This window comes from Ursus americanus, chromosome 6, assembly GCF_024610735.1.
Source record: "Ursus americanus isolate L20-20 chromosome 6, mUrsAme1.1.p, whole genome shotgun sequence".
NCBI lineage: Eukaryota > Metazoa > Chordata > Mammalia > Carnivora > Ursidae > Ursus > Ursus americanus.
The window spans coordinates 31,420,041-31,438,581 of NC_142132.1; the positions used below are offsets into that span (position 1 = coordinate 31,420,041).

The 18,541-nt window shown below is 39.4% G+C and overlaps 1 protein-coding gene, 1 long non-coding RNA gene and 1 pseudogene across 4 annotated transcripts in view; 1 reads left to right on the forward strand and 2 right to left on the reverse strand.

Annotated features, from left to right (window-relative positions):
• The window catches only part of ENTPD1 (ectonucleoside triphosphate diphosphohydrolase 1), a 99,370-nt gene extending 92,159 nt beyond the window's left edge, over window positions 1-7,211 (reverse strand). For both annotated transcript variants that reach the window (XR_006777352.2, XM_045785006.2), the window contains exon 1: window positions 7,082-7,211. Coding sequence is in view for 1 of the 2 variants with exons in the window: in XM_045785006.2 (XP_045640962.2) it covers window positions 7,082-7,097 (16 nt within the window). In the remaining variant the exon portion in view is untranslated. The remainder of the gene's footprint in view (window positions 1-7,081) is intronic.
• On the reverse strand, window positions 4,007-5,006 carry LOC123783983 (large ribosomal subunit protein uL1 pseudogene; annotated as a pseudogene).
• Window positions 7,212-7,386: 175 nt separating the features above from the next.
• Window positions 7,387-17,130, forward strand: LOC123783984 (uncharacterized). 2 transcript variants are annotated; one of them, XR_015724766.1, is made up of 3 exons: window positions 7,387-7,938; window positions 12,193-15,056; window positions 16,397-17,130. It is a non-coding gene; the product is annotated as an uncharacterized LOC123783984 (long non-coding RNA). The 2 variants fall into 2 exon arrangements; XR_015724767.1 differs by having other exon boundaries at window positions 12,193-12,269; window positions 14,931-17,130.
• The last annotated feature ends 1,411 nt before the right edge of the window (window positions 17,131-18,541 follow it).

Below are 18,541 nucleotides of genomic sequence, written 5' to 3' on the forward strand. Positions count from 1 at the left end.
CACCATCATTTGTAAAACCTCTTTATCACATGTGCCTGATGACCATGGAAGACAATCATGATTAAGGAAATAATTTAATATGCAGCTGATTACTTTGCAAAGGTTTAATCAGTTACATGTCAGGTAATCCCAACATCACAGTCAAGACCACACTTTGGACTTCTACCTTCAAATCTCCAGGATGGACATGAAAAGAGGTTCCCTGCTTGGAACTTAAAAAAGGTAAAAGAGCTTTTCCTCTTAAATATGGGCTGTAGTTTTTGTAAAAGAGGGAGAATAGGTCTTTAAGCACTGCTGGGACTTGAAAGGAACTTGTTGTGCACACCAGACTACTCATCTTTCTAGTTCCAACTGAAGTTCCCATCGTTTGAGAAGTTTTCCCAGAAATCATCACTCCCTATTGTGTTTCTCATGGCATTTTCTTTAGACTTCTATTACAACTCTTAGGGAGGTAAGAGAATTTATCCATTAGGAACCCAGGCTTTGCAGCATAAATATGTGGGTCTAGATTCCCTCTCTGCTGAAGGAAAGATTCTAAATGCATTCTATGGGGCCAGTATTACCCTAATACCAAAACCAGAAAAAGACACTACAAAAAAAGAGAACTACAGCCCAATATCTCTGATGAACATAGATGCAAAAATCCTCAACAAATATTAGCAAACCAAATCCAACAACACATTAAAAAAACATTCACCACAATCAAGTGGAATTTATTCTAGGGATGCAAGAGTGGTTCAATATTTGCAAATCAATCAACATGATATATCACATTAACAGAAGAAAGGATAAAAATCATATGATCATCTCGATAGATGCAGAAAATGCATTTGACAAAGTACAAAATCCATTCATGATAAAAACTCAACAAAGTAGGTTTAGAGAAAGCATACCTCAACATAACAAAGGCCATATATAAAAGAAACCAAAGCTAACATCATAATGGTGAAAAACTGAAAGCTTTTCCTCTAAGATCAGGAACAAGACAAAAATGCCCACTCTTACCACTTTTAGTCAACATAGTACTGGAAGTCCTGGTCACAGCAATCAGATAAGAAATAGAAATAAAAGGCATCCAAATTGGTAAGGAAGAAGGAAAACTTTCACTATTTGCAGATGACATCATACTATACATAGAAAGCCCTAAAGACTCTATCAAAAAACTACTACAACTGATAAATGAATTCAGTTTAGTTGCAGGATACAAAATTAATATACAGATATCTGTTGCATTTTTATACACTAATAATGAAATAGCAGAAAGAGAAATTAAGAAAACAATCCCATTTACAATTACACCAAAAAGAATAAGATACCTAGGAATAAACTTAACCAACCAAGGAGGCAAAAAACATGTACTCTGAAAACTATAAAACACTGATGGAAGAAATTGAAGATGACACAAACAAATGGAAAGGTATCCCATACTCATGGACTGGGAGAACCAATATTGTTAAAACATCCATACTACCCATATTTACAGATTTAATGCAATCCCCAGAAGTATTTTTCAAAGAACTATAACAAATAATTCTAAAATCTGTATGAAACCACAAAAGACCCCAAATACCCAAAGCAGTCTTGAAAAAGAAAAATAAAACTAAGGTATTACAATCACAGATTTCAGGATATACTACAAAGCTGTGGTACTATAAACAGTATGTTTGGCACAAAAATAGACACATAGATCAATAGAATAGAATAGCGAGCCCAGAAACAAGCCCACACTTTTATGGTCAATTGATCAAAGGAGGCAAGGATATTCAATGGAAAAAAGACAGTCTCTTTGACAAATGATGTTGGGAAAACTAGACAGCAACACGCAAAAGAATGAAACTGGACTACTTTCTTACACCATACACAAAAATAAACCCCAAATACGTGAAGACTTACATGTGATACTTGAAACCATAAAATTCCTGGAAAAAACACAAGCAGTAATTTCTTTGACAATGGCCTTAGAAATAGTTCTCTAGATATGTCTCCTCTGGCAAAGGAAACAAAAGCAATATTAAACTACTGATACTATACCAAAATAAAAAGCTTTTGCAAGCAAGGGAAACCATCAAGAAAACAAAAAGACAACCTACTGAATGGGAGAAGATATTTACAAATGACACATGTGACAAGGGGTTAATATCCAAAATATATAAAGAATTTATACAACTCAATACCAAAAAAACCTAAATAATCCAATTAAAAAATGGACAGAGGACATGAATAGGCATTTTTTTAAAGAAGACATAAGATGGCCAACAGATAAATGAAAAGATGCTCAACATCACTCATCATCAGGAAAATGAAAATAATGAGATATCACCTCTCACCTGTCAGACTAGCTAAAATAAAAAACACAAGAAATAATAAATGTTGGGGATGATGTAGAGAAAAAAAAATCCTCATGCACTGTTGGTGGGAATGCAAGCTAGTACAGCCACTGTGGAAAACAGTATGAGGCTTCCTCAAAAAAATAAAAATAAAAATACCATATGACCTAATAATTCCACTACTGAGTATTTACCCAAAGAAAACAAACAAACCAAAAAAACTAATTTAAAAATATATGCCCCTTGTATTTATTGCAGCATTATTTACAATAGCCAAGATATGGAAGCAACCCAAGTGTCCATTGATAGATGAATGGATAAAGAAGAGGTGGTAGGGGCGCCTGGCTGGCTCAGTCGGTAAAGCATGCAACTCTTGATCTCAGGGTTGTGAGTTCAAGCCCTACGTTGGGTGTGGAGTTTACTTTAAAAAAGAAAAGAAAGAAAGAAGAGGTGGTATATATATATATATATATATATATATATATATATATATATATATATATATATATATCCAATGGAATAATACTACTCAGCCATAAAAAAAAGAATAAATAAGATCTTGCTGTTCATAACAACATAGATGGATCCAGAGGGTATAATGCTAAGTGAAATTAATCAGAGAAAGACAAATACCATATGATTTCACTCATGTAGAATTTAAGAAATAAAACAAATAAACAAAGGAAAAGAGACAAACGAAAATAGACTCTTAAATACAAAGAACAAACTGGTAGTTGCCAGAGGGGAGGTGGGTGGGAGGATGGGTGAAATAGGTGAAGAGGATTAAAAATATACTTATCGTGATGAGCACTAAGTAATGTACAGAATTGTTGAATTGTCGCGGCACCTGGGTGGCTCAGTCTGTTAAGCATCTGACTCTTGATTTTGGTTCAGGTCATAATCTCAGAGTCATGAGATCGAGCCCCACATCAGGCTCCACACTTAGCACAGAGTCTGCTTGTCCCTCTGCCTCCCCCTCCACCCCTCCCCCCAAAAAATGAATAAATAAAACCTCTAAAAAAATAGAATTGTTGAATCATTATATTGTACACCTGAAACTAATATAACACTATATGTTAATTACACTTGAATAAAATAAATTCCCCCTTCTTCCTATACTAGCTCTGTGACCTTGGCCAAGTCATTCTCTCCACAGCTATAAGATGCAGAAACCTGTATCACAGATTTGTTGTGAAGATTACATGAGGCAGCACCTGGCACATAATAATCAATGTTAGCTATTATTATTAGCACTTCACAGAGTCTGGTTTCAATTAGAGTTGGTTGTATATGTATCTGTCTTCCTCACTAGACTGTGAGCAAACTGTTTATATCCCACACATCTGGCATAGGGACATAATGGTAGACACACAATAATATTTGTCAAATTGCTTTGAAGGTATGCCAGAAGAGGAAAGGGAGGGTGCTGGAAACAAATTTAATGTACTTTATGATTTTACCCAGGGCCAACCTCTGCAGTGTATGTTTTTCTTCTATTACCAGAGTACATTGTCTCAGACTATAAGGTTGCTATTTAATGGGGTTGGGGAGGCACTATTTCTGGAACCAGATGTTCTGTTAAGAGACAGCAAGGTTGAACTATGAGGCATCTGAAATCTCCAGTTTGGCCCCTGGCTGAACGGGGAGTGGGGGCTGAAGTTCTGCCAGAGCTGGACCCCCGAAGTGGGTACCCTGGCATGGGGCCACAGCAGCTCTGAAGCTCACCTACCTAGAAGGGATACATCTCGTTTCTCCAGTGTATTCACTTAGAGGGATGTCTTAATAAAGCGCATAAAAGAATAGTATGTACCAGCAGGATCTCTATTGCAAATTCATAGGTCCCCTTTTCGTTCTCATTTGTTTGTTTGTTTTAGTAGCACTAGCGTTTATTAAACTGTGCCTTACAACAGATGCTGGGAATTGCCAATGGTGCTCTTGATGTATAAAGCCCAGATATTCTGCCAGTTCTTCCTGAGCAATGACACCAGGATATTGACAGCTACGTAGATGTTGTATACAAGCTCATCATCTGTTATCTTCATGGGGCCAATGGCCACTGCCAGACACAGCACCTTCTTCATCTGGAATTTGATTGTGGACTTCACTCGATCCACTTTGGCCACCATGTTCTCATTGTGGGTCAGCAAGGAAGGGAACGTGCCAGCCTTATTCAGGCCTGGGCCCAGGATTTGTGGGATCTGCTTGATAAGAGATTCTGAAGCCAAAAAGGCATAATACTTCTTGGCTGGCTTCTTTATTAATTTTTATTCATGTTGAGTTTCTTCAGCACCTTAACGCCCATGTGGGGAATATCCACAGCCTTGGCCTCATCATAGTGCTACCGGTCCCCCAAAACTCATATGGAGAACTTGGGCGGGGAGGAGACTTAAGCCTGATGGTATCTGAGAAGTGTTTGTCCTTCCGAAAGTCATAGTTCTTCCAGCTGATCTACAGCTCCACTGTCTCCAGAATCTTCCAGCGCTTTGCACTGATTCCTGTGCAGGACTTCCAACACCACCTCATACAAGGTGTCATGGGAGACTTTGCTGCTCATGGTGCCATGCACCACAATAACCAGAAGAGTCACAGGCCCCCTTTTAAACCAGCCTCCTGATTCTTGGATAAACATTAACTAAAATAATAATACTTAGTTTATTAAATATTTGTTGAGTTCCCATTATGTGCTAAAGATTGCACTAGACAATGCCAATCCAAAGGTGGATAAAGAAATTATTGTCAGGGTAAGGGGGAAGCAATTCAGAGGGCAGGAATGTGGATGAGTGTGCTGAGCAACAGTTTAGGCGTAAGCAGTGAGTTGTTGTAGAAACATCCAAGACGGGCTAATCTAAGGCTCAAAGGTTGGAGAAAGCTTCACACAGGGATTAACAACCAGGATGAAGCTTGAAGGAATGACTGCAACAACAGCTAACATTTATTGAGCACATACACTATGCATCAGACCCTGTTCTGAGAATTTTTGCATGAATCCCTCATTTAGTCCTTATAATAACGCTATAAGGTATATATTATTATTCTCTTCATTTTACGGATGAAGAAACTGAGGCACACAGGTAGTAAATAGTCGAGCTGGAATTCAAACCTGGGCAGCTTGGCTCCAGACTGAAAGGGAAGGAGAAGGCCAGACAGGCCTTCAGGGCAGAGGCAAGTGTCATGCAACAGTCTGAGGGGGAGGAAAGGAGCAAGGTCACTTGGGGAACTGAAAGTGGCTGGGGGTGGGGACAGAAGTTCAGAGATGACTGGGCTCACTCTGCAGGTTAGAAGAGAAACCAGAGGCAGGGGATTTCTGGTCTGTGTGATTACTATTACCCAACTCCTCCTAGTCAAAATCTCTTCCTTTTGTAAAAGGGTAAAAATAACAATACCTGGGTTCTACCATAGAAAATGGTCATGATCACCAAATGAGAGAAATGAATGTGAACCGACAGCAAAGCACAAATTCCTTCTCAGACTTGAGATTTCAGTAAGTATCATTTCCCCAGTAGCTTCAAGGATTTGAAACCCAGAATCAACCACGTCAGGGCAGTAGCCAGAGCCTTCAGGTAGAGTAACAGTGTGGGAGTACAGAAAGAAAGGCCCACAGACCCTGTGTCCAACCAAATTCACCACTCACTAACTGTGTGATCCCAAGGCAAGCCACTCTCTCATTATATCAACTCCACCATCTGGAAAGTGGGAATGATAATGATAGCACTCACCTCCGAAGTTGATGAGAGGAATAAATAATACGGGTCTTGTGCTTAGAATAGCTCCCGGCACAGACTGGAGACTTAGTAACATTAACAGCTACAACTGCTATCATTATTAAGAATCTGTTGGCTACTCATCCCATTGCTCTGCACTTTATGTGACAAAAACATGTGGGGATATCAGAAATTAGAGATGATGAAGAAGTGCAACCCTACATAACTACACTGCTGCAGAGCCTCTTCCTGGCTCCCATGGGCTGGCAAGCAGCTGGCTCTCTGCTGTGGCAGAAAATGCCCAAAAGAGGTAAAAGACAGAGACTGCACACCATCTGTAAAAACCAGGCTGCTCTTTACAGTTTTTAGACAAAATCTAAATATAGTCACTCAGATATGCCTTGCTTTTTTAAGATAAAGCTATTCATCCCTCCAACCCTTCACTCCTCTCCCCCCTCCCATACACATTCACATAATCCAAGAAACATTCAGTCTTTTGCAAGACATACTCCGGGGTCCTGTTGTGACAGCCTCTTGCCACATTAACTTCTCTATCTAACTCCTGGCAGAGAAGCTTTGCTAATTTCACAACAGGAAAGCGCGCAGGAAATTCAAGAACAAAACAAATCTCCTACACACAGAGACCAGCATCTTCAAGCAAACTCACTGAGGTACAGACCCGAAGCAAGATGACTCTGGACTATAAATGAGCCAGCTACTTCTTAAACTGCAAAGGGACGGAAGAAGTCATTTGCCGCTAAAATACCAGATCTGAATGCAAATTGATCATGAATATTCATGAGCCCTTCCAGCTTGCTCAAGAGCCACCCCTGACTAAAACCCCCAGGCTTTGCTTCCTAAAAAGTTTCCCAAAGTTCTTTCTCTGCCTCCTCTCAGAAGGAGAGGGTGGGAAAGTTCATTTGGGGATTTATGCCTCTTGCTCTTTCAAGTACTTGCTTTTGGTCTGGGCTTTTCGGGACTTTTTTTTTTCCTCTCTTTTTTTTTTTGTTGTTGTTGTTCTTAAGGATTCAAATCAAATCGATTTGTTCTTACCCTTTCTATCTTCCATAATTGGCAGCTTTTGTTTTCTTCCTCTTTGCTCTTTATTTTTTCAGCCTCTGCTTGCTGTGGTCGGGTCTCTGTGAGAGAGGTACTCAAGGAACCGAGATATAACAGACCCTCGGGCTCATGGGAGGGGCTAAATTAGCCGGCCCCGTTTCGGAAGGAACCTCAAACCCTATGTCTCTTTCATTGACTCGATTCGAAAGAAGAGATTGGCTGAGTCCAGCTGCTCATTTCCCTAAAGACCACGAAGAGTTGTCCGGATTGTAATTTTTTGTATTCTTAAAGCAATGTATGTTCAAGTATCTCTCTTTCCCTCTCTCTTTGCTACAGAAATCCATTTTTCTCCTTGAGATATGTATGTTGGCTGCAAGCAAAAAAGCTATTTACTTATTGCAGCTTTGAAACCAGATAACAAGAAGCTTGTTTCCTGATACCCACTGGAAAAACTGTGGGACTCAAGAAGTCCTTCCTGTCCCTTAAAGGGACCCTTTCTGGTCCTCTGATGAGCAATCCCTTTCCTGAGGCTCATTAGACCAGAAGAGCAACAGGTCCTGTCACGAATGAACGGATGGACAGAAGGACGCTGTGCCAGGAGGAGCCTCGTTACTGGTGGAAGGACAGAGGAGGCTGCTCGCTGGGAACAGCTATCCAGCTGTACCGATGCAAGTCAACCACCTTTTCCAAACTTTAACCTCCTACCTCTGAATTCTATTGAGCATGAATTGCCACACCCAGCCTTTGTCAAGATGACCCAAATGCAGATGAGGAGCCAAACAAAACGTTTCACACTGTGTGTATTCGATGTTATTTGAAATTAGGACAAGACCTAATCCTCGCAGAGGAAGGTAAGTACTCAAGGCCCAAGGCCTCTTGGGCAGATTCTCCCTCCACAACGCAATAACAAACCTTAGCATTTTTGATTTGGAAGGATACCGCAGACATCTAGTCTAACCCAGGTTAGAGGCGGGGAAAAGTTAAGCCATCTGCTCATGTTCACAGAGAGAGAGAGAGAGAGAGAGGGCATGAGCGAGCAGGGAGCACCATCATCTCTCTTATTTGCTACCATGCTCCCCTGCACCTAATACAGTTGCTCCACAGTGTGGGCTCTCAATAAATGTTTCATAAATAGTGAATTAATGAATAAATAGCAGCAAAGCAGGGATGTAGATGTGGTTTTCTGATTCCTACTTCATGCTTTTTCTACATTGCCTCTTTAACATGAGAATTTGTGTTTAAAGCCAATTATACCATAAGACATTTTTCTTCATATAAACCATTAAATTAGTGACTATTACAAATTGTTTTTGACTCTTTATAGAAAATATATTCTCCATGATACTTTAATAAAGGCAGGGGCTGACTTTTCAGTTCGGGCATCTCTGTGAACTTGCACGGTGGCCGGCACAGAGTATGTGCTCAGTAAATGTTTGTTGTTTTAATAAATCTAAGTCTGTACAACAAAACTCCTCTTTTATCTTACTAAGTGGTTCATAGTTACAGAATTTTGCATTTATACTAACAATTAATTATGCTAAATGAAAAATCCAATGGATGCCTTCTCCAGAGCCAGTTTAGATTCCATCTCTAATAAGAATATTGGTTGGATATTTGTCCTATTGTGGTAAAACTATTTTTAAGTAAGATAATAAGATATTTGTAAAAATCAAAATTTTTATAATGGATTTATGATTATCTTGGCATCACTGTTTGGAGAAAAATTTGAAAAACAGCATGTCCCCAAAATACCCTGTGAACTACAGAATAGAAAACAGACCATCAAAGCTAGAAGGAGAAAAGAATGATCAAGTGGACGATTATAGCAAATGAGGGTTTAGGTGGGAGAAACAAACAACAAGCACCGAACATGTGAAAGACACCCCCACACTGGGCACTGTGGCAACGTTCTCTATTCCAAACAAAAATAAAATTCAAAATAATAAAATAAAATTCAAAGCAACTCCTACCATGTTCTACTTGGACATCATATTGTTGACTAAAGGTTACTTTGACAATTGACTCATTTCTCTTTCAATGTCATCACAGAGAGAGAAGCTATCAAGAGTAAAGTACCCAACTTCTGGTTCAACCAGAAGAGAGAAAATCTCATTATGCTAACTAGCACCTCATAAAAATTTGAAGTTCACCTGAGTTGAATATACAGTAATAGAAACATGGTTTTAGCCTCCAACTCATGCTATGAGAACCTTTTGACTAAATGTCAAATGCTTCTTATGTAACATGTTCTGTGCTACAGTTAAAACATACTGTCTGGTATTCACACCCTCCTTGGCATATGAAAACACTATATAGTTAAGTAAATATTGCCTCTCATTTATCCAAGAATACTTACAAAACAGATGGGGTTTATGTGTGTCTTTTTAAAGGCCTGAAAATTTATCTTAAAAAATAAACCCTATTTCTGAACAAAAAATTATCATCATCATTACTCATGTTATTGTTATTTGTAATAGGAAGTAGAAAATAAAAACTGCACTCAGAAGGACAGAGGGAGTTCTTAGAAAGGGGTGAAGATATTTACCTTTCTTTTAACGATAAAAGGATCTTTGATAAATTTTTAGAATGATTGAGTTTCATTTTTTTATACCTCCAATTTCTCTCACTGAGCTGCCCAGATTATCTTTCTGAAGTGTATACCTGATAATGTCATTCCCAGGCTTAAGAAGTTCTAGTCTCCTTATCATCCAAAAAGCAAAATTCAAATTCTTATCATGGAATACATAAGGTCCCCCTCTGCCTTTCTAGACTCATTTCCTGACAGATCCCTGTACTCCAAAAACAAATCATAATTCCAAACCCACAGTCTTTTCCGAGCTCTAGACTTAATACAAGTTGTACTGACACAAGACACCCTATTCCAAACTAACTTCCTACTTCCTCTGTTGCTCCCTCTGCTCAGAATGCTCTTTCCCCTCATGTTCACCTGGTCCTCCTACATATCCTTTATGACTCTGCTTAAGTATGTAATCCTCTGTGGGGCTTTGCCTGACCCCTCTTTTCTCCTTCCCCCAAACAGCACTGAACCACAGAAGAGATGCCACTCATATTATCATGATGTTTTATGATTTCATTTATAGCTCAGGCCATAAACTTTGGAGTCACATTGAATTCTGTCTTCTCACAATCCAAGTCCAATCCTTTAGCAAATTCTGTGGGTTCCATTTTCAAAATATATCCTGAACCGACCCCTTCTCATCACCCCCACTACCACACTGGCCTGAACCACATCACTTCTCACCTAGGTTACTGTGATAGCCTTCTCACTGGTCCCCCAGATTCCGCTTTTAACCCTGTTTAGTCCATTCTCAACCCAGCACCCATAGTGATTCAGTTAAAACAAAAGGTTATGTCATTCCTCTGCTTAAAATCCTCCAATGGCTCCCATATACTCCAAGCAAATCTTGGACAGCCTATGAGGCCCTACCTGACCTTCTCCCCACCACCTCTCTGACTTTCTTTTCCACTACTTCCCTCTTCTTCCTCCCTCTGTTCTAGGCTCATAGTCTTTGCACCTGCTGTTCCTTCTGCCTGGAATGCTGTTCTCCCAAATATCCACTCAACTTATTCCCTCATTCTCTGTAGTCTTTACTAAATTATCATCTTCTACCTCAGCACAAGATTGTGATCCCTAAATACTATTTTCCACTAAAATGAACCAAAGCTCTTTGCGAAAAATGGCCGATTCCAAGTCTGAGGCAGGAAGTATATGAGACTGGAATATTTTGTCATATCAGAAAGCAAAGACACTATCTAAAACTACGAGGGTTGTGTCAAATGGACTCAGGAGCCGACTTCAAGGAGCTCCTGATAGCCAAAGGAGTAAAAATTTGAACAGCAATAAGAAATAATAACTGCCATGGATGAAAACACATCAGATATGTTGATACACATGTCCATAATGATAATCTAAAGAAATCATTGTTTGTCTTTGGAACCAATTCATTATTTGGAAAGCAAATAAAAGGGGGAAATAACACTCAGCGTGCCTTTGCTACACAGATTGTACCACCGGATGACCAAATAGTTGATGGGGGAAGGTTTCTCCTTGAAGTATTCCAGATAATGAAAGCATAAAATTGATAGCATTAGAGTATCACTGTCGTACAAACACCAAATAAAGTGTTGAAGCTGAGTAATAATCGTCAATGGCTGCTGACGTCACAAAAGGAGGTACAAGCATTTACTGCAGGCCTTCTGATGGAAACACACACACATCGGGGCGCCTGGATGGCACAGTCCTTAAACGTCTGCCTTGGGCTCAGGGTGTGATCCTGGCGTCGAGCCCCACATCAGGCTCCTCCACTAGGAGCCTGCTTCTTCCTCTCCCACTCCCTCTGCTTGTGTTCCCTCTCTCGCTGGCTGTCTCTCTCTCTGTCAAATAAATAAATAAATAAATCTTACAAAAACAAAAAAAAAAGAAAGAAAGAAAGAAAGACACCTTCTGAAGTAGTCTTGCCAAAAAACTGATGCCTCTAAATCTAACTACCGGTTTACATAAAATATAGGACACAGAAAACCATGTTAGAAGACACTTCAGGAATACAATAAGTAAAATTTAGTCTGGAGGAAATACTACAAAACAATTCCAGTTCTTTAACAAATAAATGTCAGGGAAGACAAAAGAGGTTGGGGTACCTATAGGATAAAAGAGATTTAAAAGATAGACCAACCTGGGGCGCCTGGGTGGCTGAGTCGTTGAGCATCTGCCTTCTGCTCACGGCGTGATCCCAGAGTCCTGGGATCCAGCCCCACATCAGGCTCCTCTGCTGGGAGCCTGCTTCTTCCTCTCCCACTCCCCCTGCCTGTGTTCCCTCTCTCTCTGGCTGTCTCTCTCTCTGTTAAATAAATAAATAAATAAATAAATAAATAAATAAATAAATAAATAAAATCTTAAAAAAAAAAAAAAGATAGACCAACCAAATGTACTATCTGGACCTTGAAATTCTGATTCAAACCAATTTAAAAGAAACTCCAAGACAACTGAAGAAATTTGAACACTATTTGGATAGTATTTTATAATGCTAAAGAACTATTCATTTTTATAAAAGGTGTTTAGTAGTATTGTGTCTATAATTTTTCAGAAATCTGTACCTTTGAAGATATATAGTGAAATATGTCCAAAAAAATCTGGGATGAGCATCAAAAAGAAGAGAAGGTGGTAAGGCACAGCTAAAACAAGAGTTTTAAAACAAGAAATTGTATGATGGGTACATGGGGATTTGATTTACTATTTTCTCTACTTTGTGTTTTAAATTTTCTGATAAAAAAGAATCCCAGGCAAAAAGTGGGAGATTATCTGATAATATGCAATAGTTAGATGAGGGAATTGCTCCAGGAACTTAAAGAACACAGATGAATATTCACTGAGGCAATAAGCCAAATGCAAAACTGACTTGGGGCTGAAAGATGACAATGGTCAGTGAAAAAAATTGCTACAATCTGGCAAGATGATGATCACAAAATAGGCTAAGCATTTCATTTAAGGAGCAAATAGTCAGATGAAAGAGATCATCTGCAAGACAAATAAAAGTAATTAAACAACAAACTGGTCAAAACTAAAAAGCTGTTACAGCAGTGTAAGCCAGAAAAAATATATTCACTGCGTGGTTTGCAGTGCAATAATCGGGCACTCTCTCCAATGTGCAATATCCACAGTGTGGTTTGACAGCTTGAGGGACTCTCTATATACGCAACAATGACCAAGAAAGCAGGAATTACATAACTCGGACAGAGTAGTGATGGTAGCATCTGCATCACTGGTGGGTCATGATAGGGAAGGTAGCTGGTAGGATGGGGTGGAGGATGGGCATTCTGGTCTCTACACTGTTTCTAATTCTTTATTAAAACAGAAGTCCATTGATAAAACTAATGAAAGGAGGTACTCTGGTTTTACGTATCTTAAAATAAATGCCATGGGTAACTATTATAAAAAATGACATTTTTCCAACTCCAAGAATGTCTGTATTTATCCATTTCGCTCTTATTATATTTGAATATACTAAAATGTTCTTCATAATATTTAACATGTTGTTTTGATGTAATGTCCTTTTGATATTTTTAAAACAGTCCTTACTTGTGGTTGCTTTCAAGGCTAAAAGGAGACTGTAAAAGAATGGGTTTTTATAATTGATAGGGAGGCCAGAGGCATGGTAAATCATAATACTTTAAGAATCATGGGGTAAAATGTTACATCTTATATGGCAATTGACAGATCTAATCTCAGGAATTCATACATTTCTTTTTCTACCAGCAATAGACCAAAGCTCCATCTTCTTTCACCCCATATAAACCGAGATATTAAATCAGTACTATTTGGTGTTGGTGTATGAATATTCAGCAAACAAAATTTGCTAGCACATTTTGAAAATCATATGAAATTTTCGTGACACTATTTGACATCATGCTTTGACGATCTATCAGCACTATACATACATGGGTTATCAAAAGAGAGACACATGGGATGCCTGGGTGGCTTATTTGGTTAAGCATCTGCCTTTGGCTCAGGTCATGATCCCAGAGCTGTGGGATCGAGTCCCACATCGGGCTCCCTGCTAAGCAGAGAGACTGCTTCTCCCTCTGCCTGGCTCCCCCTACTTATGCTCTGTCTCTCTCTCTCTTTGACAAATAAATAAAATCTTTACAGAGAGAGAGAGAGAGAGAGAGAGAGAGAGAAACACAGATTAATTTAACCGGATTGAATTTCTACTTTTCTTCCATCAATAATAACCTCTGCCCTGACTCTGCTTGCTTACAGTTACAAGAACCCCTGTGAGGAATAGGAAATAGGGAACAAGGGTGGATCAAAAAGAGCTCTGAGAGTAGTTAGAATGCACATTGGTTCAGAAAATGCCCCTTCCCTTCTTTTAGGAGAAAGTAAGAGAGACACTGTCTCTCCAAGCAGAGCCAGGATTCTCAACCTTGGCTTCCACATTATAATCACTTGGGGTACTTAAGAATTGTTAATGCCCAGCCCTACCCTCTGAGATTGGGATTTAATTTGGTCTGGGATAGGACTCAGGCAAGGTTTGTTGTTTGTTTGCGTGTTTTGTTTTGTAAGGGCCAAGATGACTTTTTTTTTTTTTTTTTAAAGTAGGTTCCACACCCAGCTTGGGGATTGAACTCAGGAACCTGAGGTCAATACTCACATGCTCTACCAACTAAGCCAGCCAGGCACCTCAAGGGCCAAGAAGATTTTAACATGCTGCCAGGGCTTCATAGTTAAGGAGATCTAGGTTCAAATTCTTAATGCTCATGATCTTAAACAAGTTAATGAGCCTCTCTGAACCGCAGTTTCTTTATCTGTAAAATAAAGATTTTGTTTTTAATCTATCTCACAGAGTCACTGTAAGGGGAAAAGGAGAAAAAATATGTGAGAATTCCCAACAGAGACTCTAGTACACGGCTGGTACTCAACAAGTACGAGTTCCTTTCCTATTCACTTATATGCTAGGTCTGTGTTCAGTTTAAACAAAACATTATCTTCTTTTCTCTGTCTCTTACTTTTTCCCCTCCAACATCTTCCATTTGTTTTTCCAGAAGTATAACCCCAGGGCCCCTGAGGAGAATGAGAGCAGAAGTCCCTTCCATCCTATAGCACAAAGAATCTCCCCATTCTCCCCTTCCCCAAATTTAAAGCAATCCTATATATTCTACAGCAACTGTGGGACTGGGGCCATGTTGAGAGAGGGGAATGGGTAGTGAAGTATGACCTGAGATCACCCCTGTCTTTCCAGAATAAACTTTAGTAGTCAGGGAAGAATGCCCTGAACCCTGAGCTAAACGGTTCTGCGTGATGCAGAATGTCCATCTCTTCCAAAAGGGAAGTGTGTGGCCAAACAGTAGCACCAGAAGAAGGCAGGCCTGGAGCACACATCACAGCAACTGCAAGCAGAGAAGACACACAAGAAGGAGTTTGCAGAATTGAAAGGAAGGTTCTAAACTACAGGTCAGTGTATAATCTGATCCCAGTGCTTGATGGAGCCCGGGTGGCACAGGGATCATCACAGTTTACATTAAGTATCTCACAACCAATTCATAACCACTCTTATCTGAGCTACAAGAACTTCCCCTGCATGAATTGAAATTTCTTGTATTTTCTGTTGAAATAACCTCTTTACCTCCTTCGTCCTGTCCCCCCAACCCCAAGTGCCCCGATTCCTCTAAACATCTCAGAGGTCTGCAGAAACAATGAGTGAACTGTCACTTTATTACAATGATGAGATTTTATGGCTACTTTAAGGGGCAGCCCCCCAAATCAGTATGATAACTAATAACAGCTATAACTTCTTTTAGGTCAAAGATGTTCATTAAAAAAAAAAAAAAAAAAACTCCTGGGGCGCCTGGGTGGCACAGCGGTTAAGCGTCTGCCTTCGGCTCAGGGCGTGATCCCGGCGTTCTGGGATCGAGCCCCACATCAGGCTCCTCCGCTATGAGCCTGCTTCTTCCTCTCCCACTCCCCCTGCTTGTGTTCCCTCTCTCGCTGGCTGTCTCTATTTCTGTCGAATAAATAAATAAAAATCTTTAAACAAAACAAAAAACAAAACAAAACAAAAACAACAAAAAAAACTCCTTATCTATGAAAATCTAATCAGTTTATAAAAGTTTCAACTTAAAATTTTGGTTTAATTTAAATATTTTTTAAACATTACATTTAAATAGAAATGGTAAATAGATTAGTGGTTGCCAGAGGTTCACTGGGGGTGGAAAAAGGGCTGACTACATGGGGGAAACACAAGGGATTTTTGGGGGGATGAAACTACTCAGTATGATATGTAGTGGTAGATACATGACTATGCATTTATCAAAGCTGATAGAACTTTAGAGTACAAAGAATAACCCTTAATGCATACAAAGAAACAAAATAATTCAGGAGGTTAAGAATCCCAGAATGGAATGTAGATTGTGACAAAGTTTCTGTTCTAAAACGTTCTCCTATAAAAGGAACCAGAACTCCCTGGAGAAATGGCTGATTCTAGGACGGCGGGGGGGAGGGGGGCAGAAAACATACAAGGCAAGCCTGGAGTATCTCCTGGTGCCAGAATGTAAGGGAGTGATTGGAAAACCACACAGCGATGTAGTAGATCAGACTGACACAGGAGCCGACAGCCAAAGCTGGAAGACTGGGAGCAACAGAATAAAATAGCATTCAGTTATAACCCACAGTACAAAACAAATATCCATGAGTTTATACTGACATAAATTATTAAATAAATAAATGAGGGAGAATAGACAGATCTCCTGACAAGAAGAATTCCAAATACTTTATGTAGATACTCTGCCTTCTAGGAGGAAGAGCCTAACACTCCTTAAGCCTGGGCTACACATAGTTACTGCCTTCCAAAGAATGGACTATGGAAAGGAAAGAAGAAAGAGTGACTTCACAGAGGAGAAACCTGACAAACACTACCTCAGCCAGGTGACCAAGAGAACATCAACAGCAATAGGTCATGCTGATGATAGTGCATGCCCTTGGGTGATGTATTAAAATGGCACTTTACGTCTGTGGTAAAACTGTATAACCCCAGTATAGTTATGAGAAAGGCATCAGACAAATCCCAGTTGAGGAACATTGTATAAAATATCTGATCACTACTTATCAAAACTGTCAAGGTCATCAAAAACAAGGAAAGGCTGAGATAATATCACAACCAAGAGGAGCCTAAGAAGACATGAGGATTAAATGAAATATGGGATCCTGGAACAGAAAAGGGATGTTGTATAAAAACTAAGGAAATCTGAATAAAGTATGAACTTTAGTAATAATAATGTATCAATATTGGTTCATTGATTGTAATAAAGGTACCACACTAATTTAAGATGTTAATAACAGGGGGAACTGGGTATGAAGTGTATGGGAACTTTCTATACTATCTTCACAACTTCACTGTAAATCAAAAACTACTCTAAAATAAAAAGTTCATTTATAAAAATGTTAAGTTAAACACTGTATAGGAATTTAAAAACCCAGCTGTTGTACAAAAACCTCTTGCTGAAGCACATATTTATTAAAGTAACTGCTAAATGGACATGGTTTTGCAAAAGCATTTGTTACACATGATTTCTTGTTCAAACAAAATTCATTGTATCTACATCCAGCAAAGCAAAGTTGACTCAGGCTGTGTGCCAAGACAAGGAAACAGCCTTGTTATATAGACTCAATATGATAATCGTAGTACCCAAATCTTTCTATCCATGACACACAATATTCCCATTGGTCTAAAAGTAAAAAAGCCTTTAAGTTGATTCTCCACTGGCTCAAAAAGTTTCCAAAGAAGTGTCTCAAGGGAGAAGTCAGAAACTCTGGAACCGGGGAGGGCAGGAAGGAGTAGCGACAGCTGATTCCAGATTTGAAAAAATAATAATAATAAAAGGAAGGAAAATGCCTACGTTTCTCCAGAGGGCCACCCTTAAATGGGATCACTGCCAAAGAACTGAAAGTAGTTCTGAGAAGGAGGAAAGTTGAAGTTAAGAAAAATTTACCACACTTTACCAACCCTAAGTACCCAGGATTGTACTTGCTGGGCACTCAAGACTCCAAAGGGCATAAGTCTCTGTCTTTGAATTCTGGACATTACTGTTCCTAGGGGGCAGGGAAAATTTTTAAAGAACACATGGCCTCTAGAATTTTATGCTCAAGACTTTCACAACATGGCTCACACACCCAGTTTTTGAAGACAATAATAGCCCACAATACCAGGCCAGTCCATAGCAGGAAGCTTGCATATTGCCTCCGCCTTTGCAGAGATCAGCCAGGGGTGACAAACCCTGGAGACAAAGCCAAATCAGGCATCCTGCTCTCCTTTATATTAGGCCCCTCATCTACTGGGGGCCAGCAGAACCTGAATAAAGAGGAGAACAGGAAAAGATAATAGTGATTTTCAAACTTCTGACAGTACTACTTAGCCTAGGTGGTTCTGCCAGCTCATCCTTCAAGGTCTAGTTTAAACCTTAAATCTTTGGTCTTCCAGCTAAGCCTCCCTCTTCCAAATTCTGAGAGCATAATTCTCTTCTCACATATGCCAAGTTACTTGACACTTGCTTAATGCCTTGCATTGCTGGCTTTTTTTCATGTGTAATACATTTTGTATATATAGCCTAGAATTGACTTTAAATTCTTGAATCTGACTACAAATTCTTTTTCTCTCCTCCCCATCCATATCCTTTCATATCCCATAGCACCTAGTCCAGTGTTTTGCATATATGCTTAATAAATAGCTGATGTTGGGTGGCTATTCTGATCTCCCTCAAATTACCATTAAAAATATTAAATATAAATCAGATCCCTTTTACATCTTACCCTTCTGGCTAGCCACTCAAAATAGCCAGGAGGTTGTCATGATTATGTCCAGCCTACTTATGGTGAGACTTGGTTTGAGGTGACAAGAAATAGGTCTTCCGGCAGTCACCAACAGGGTTATGCATTTCCCTGCC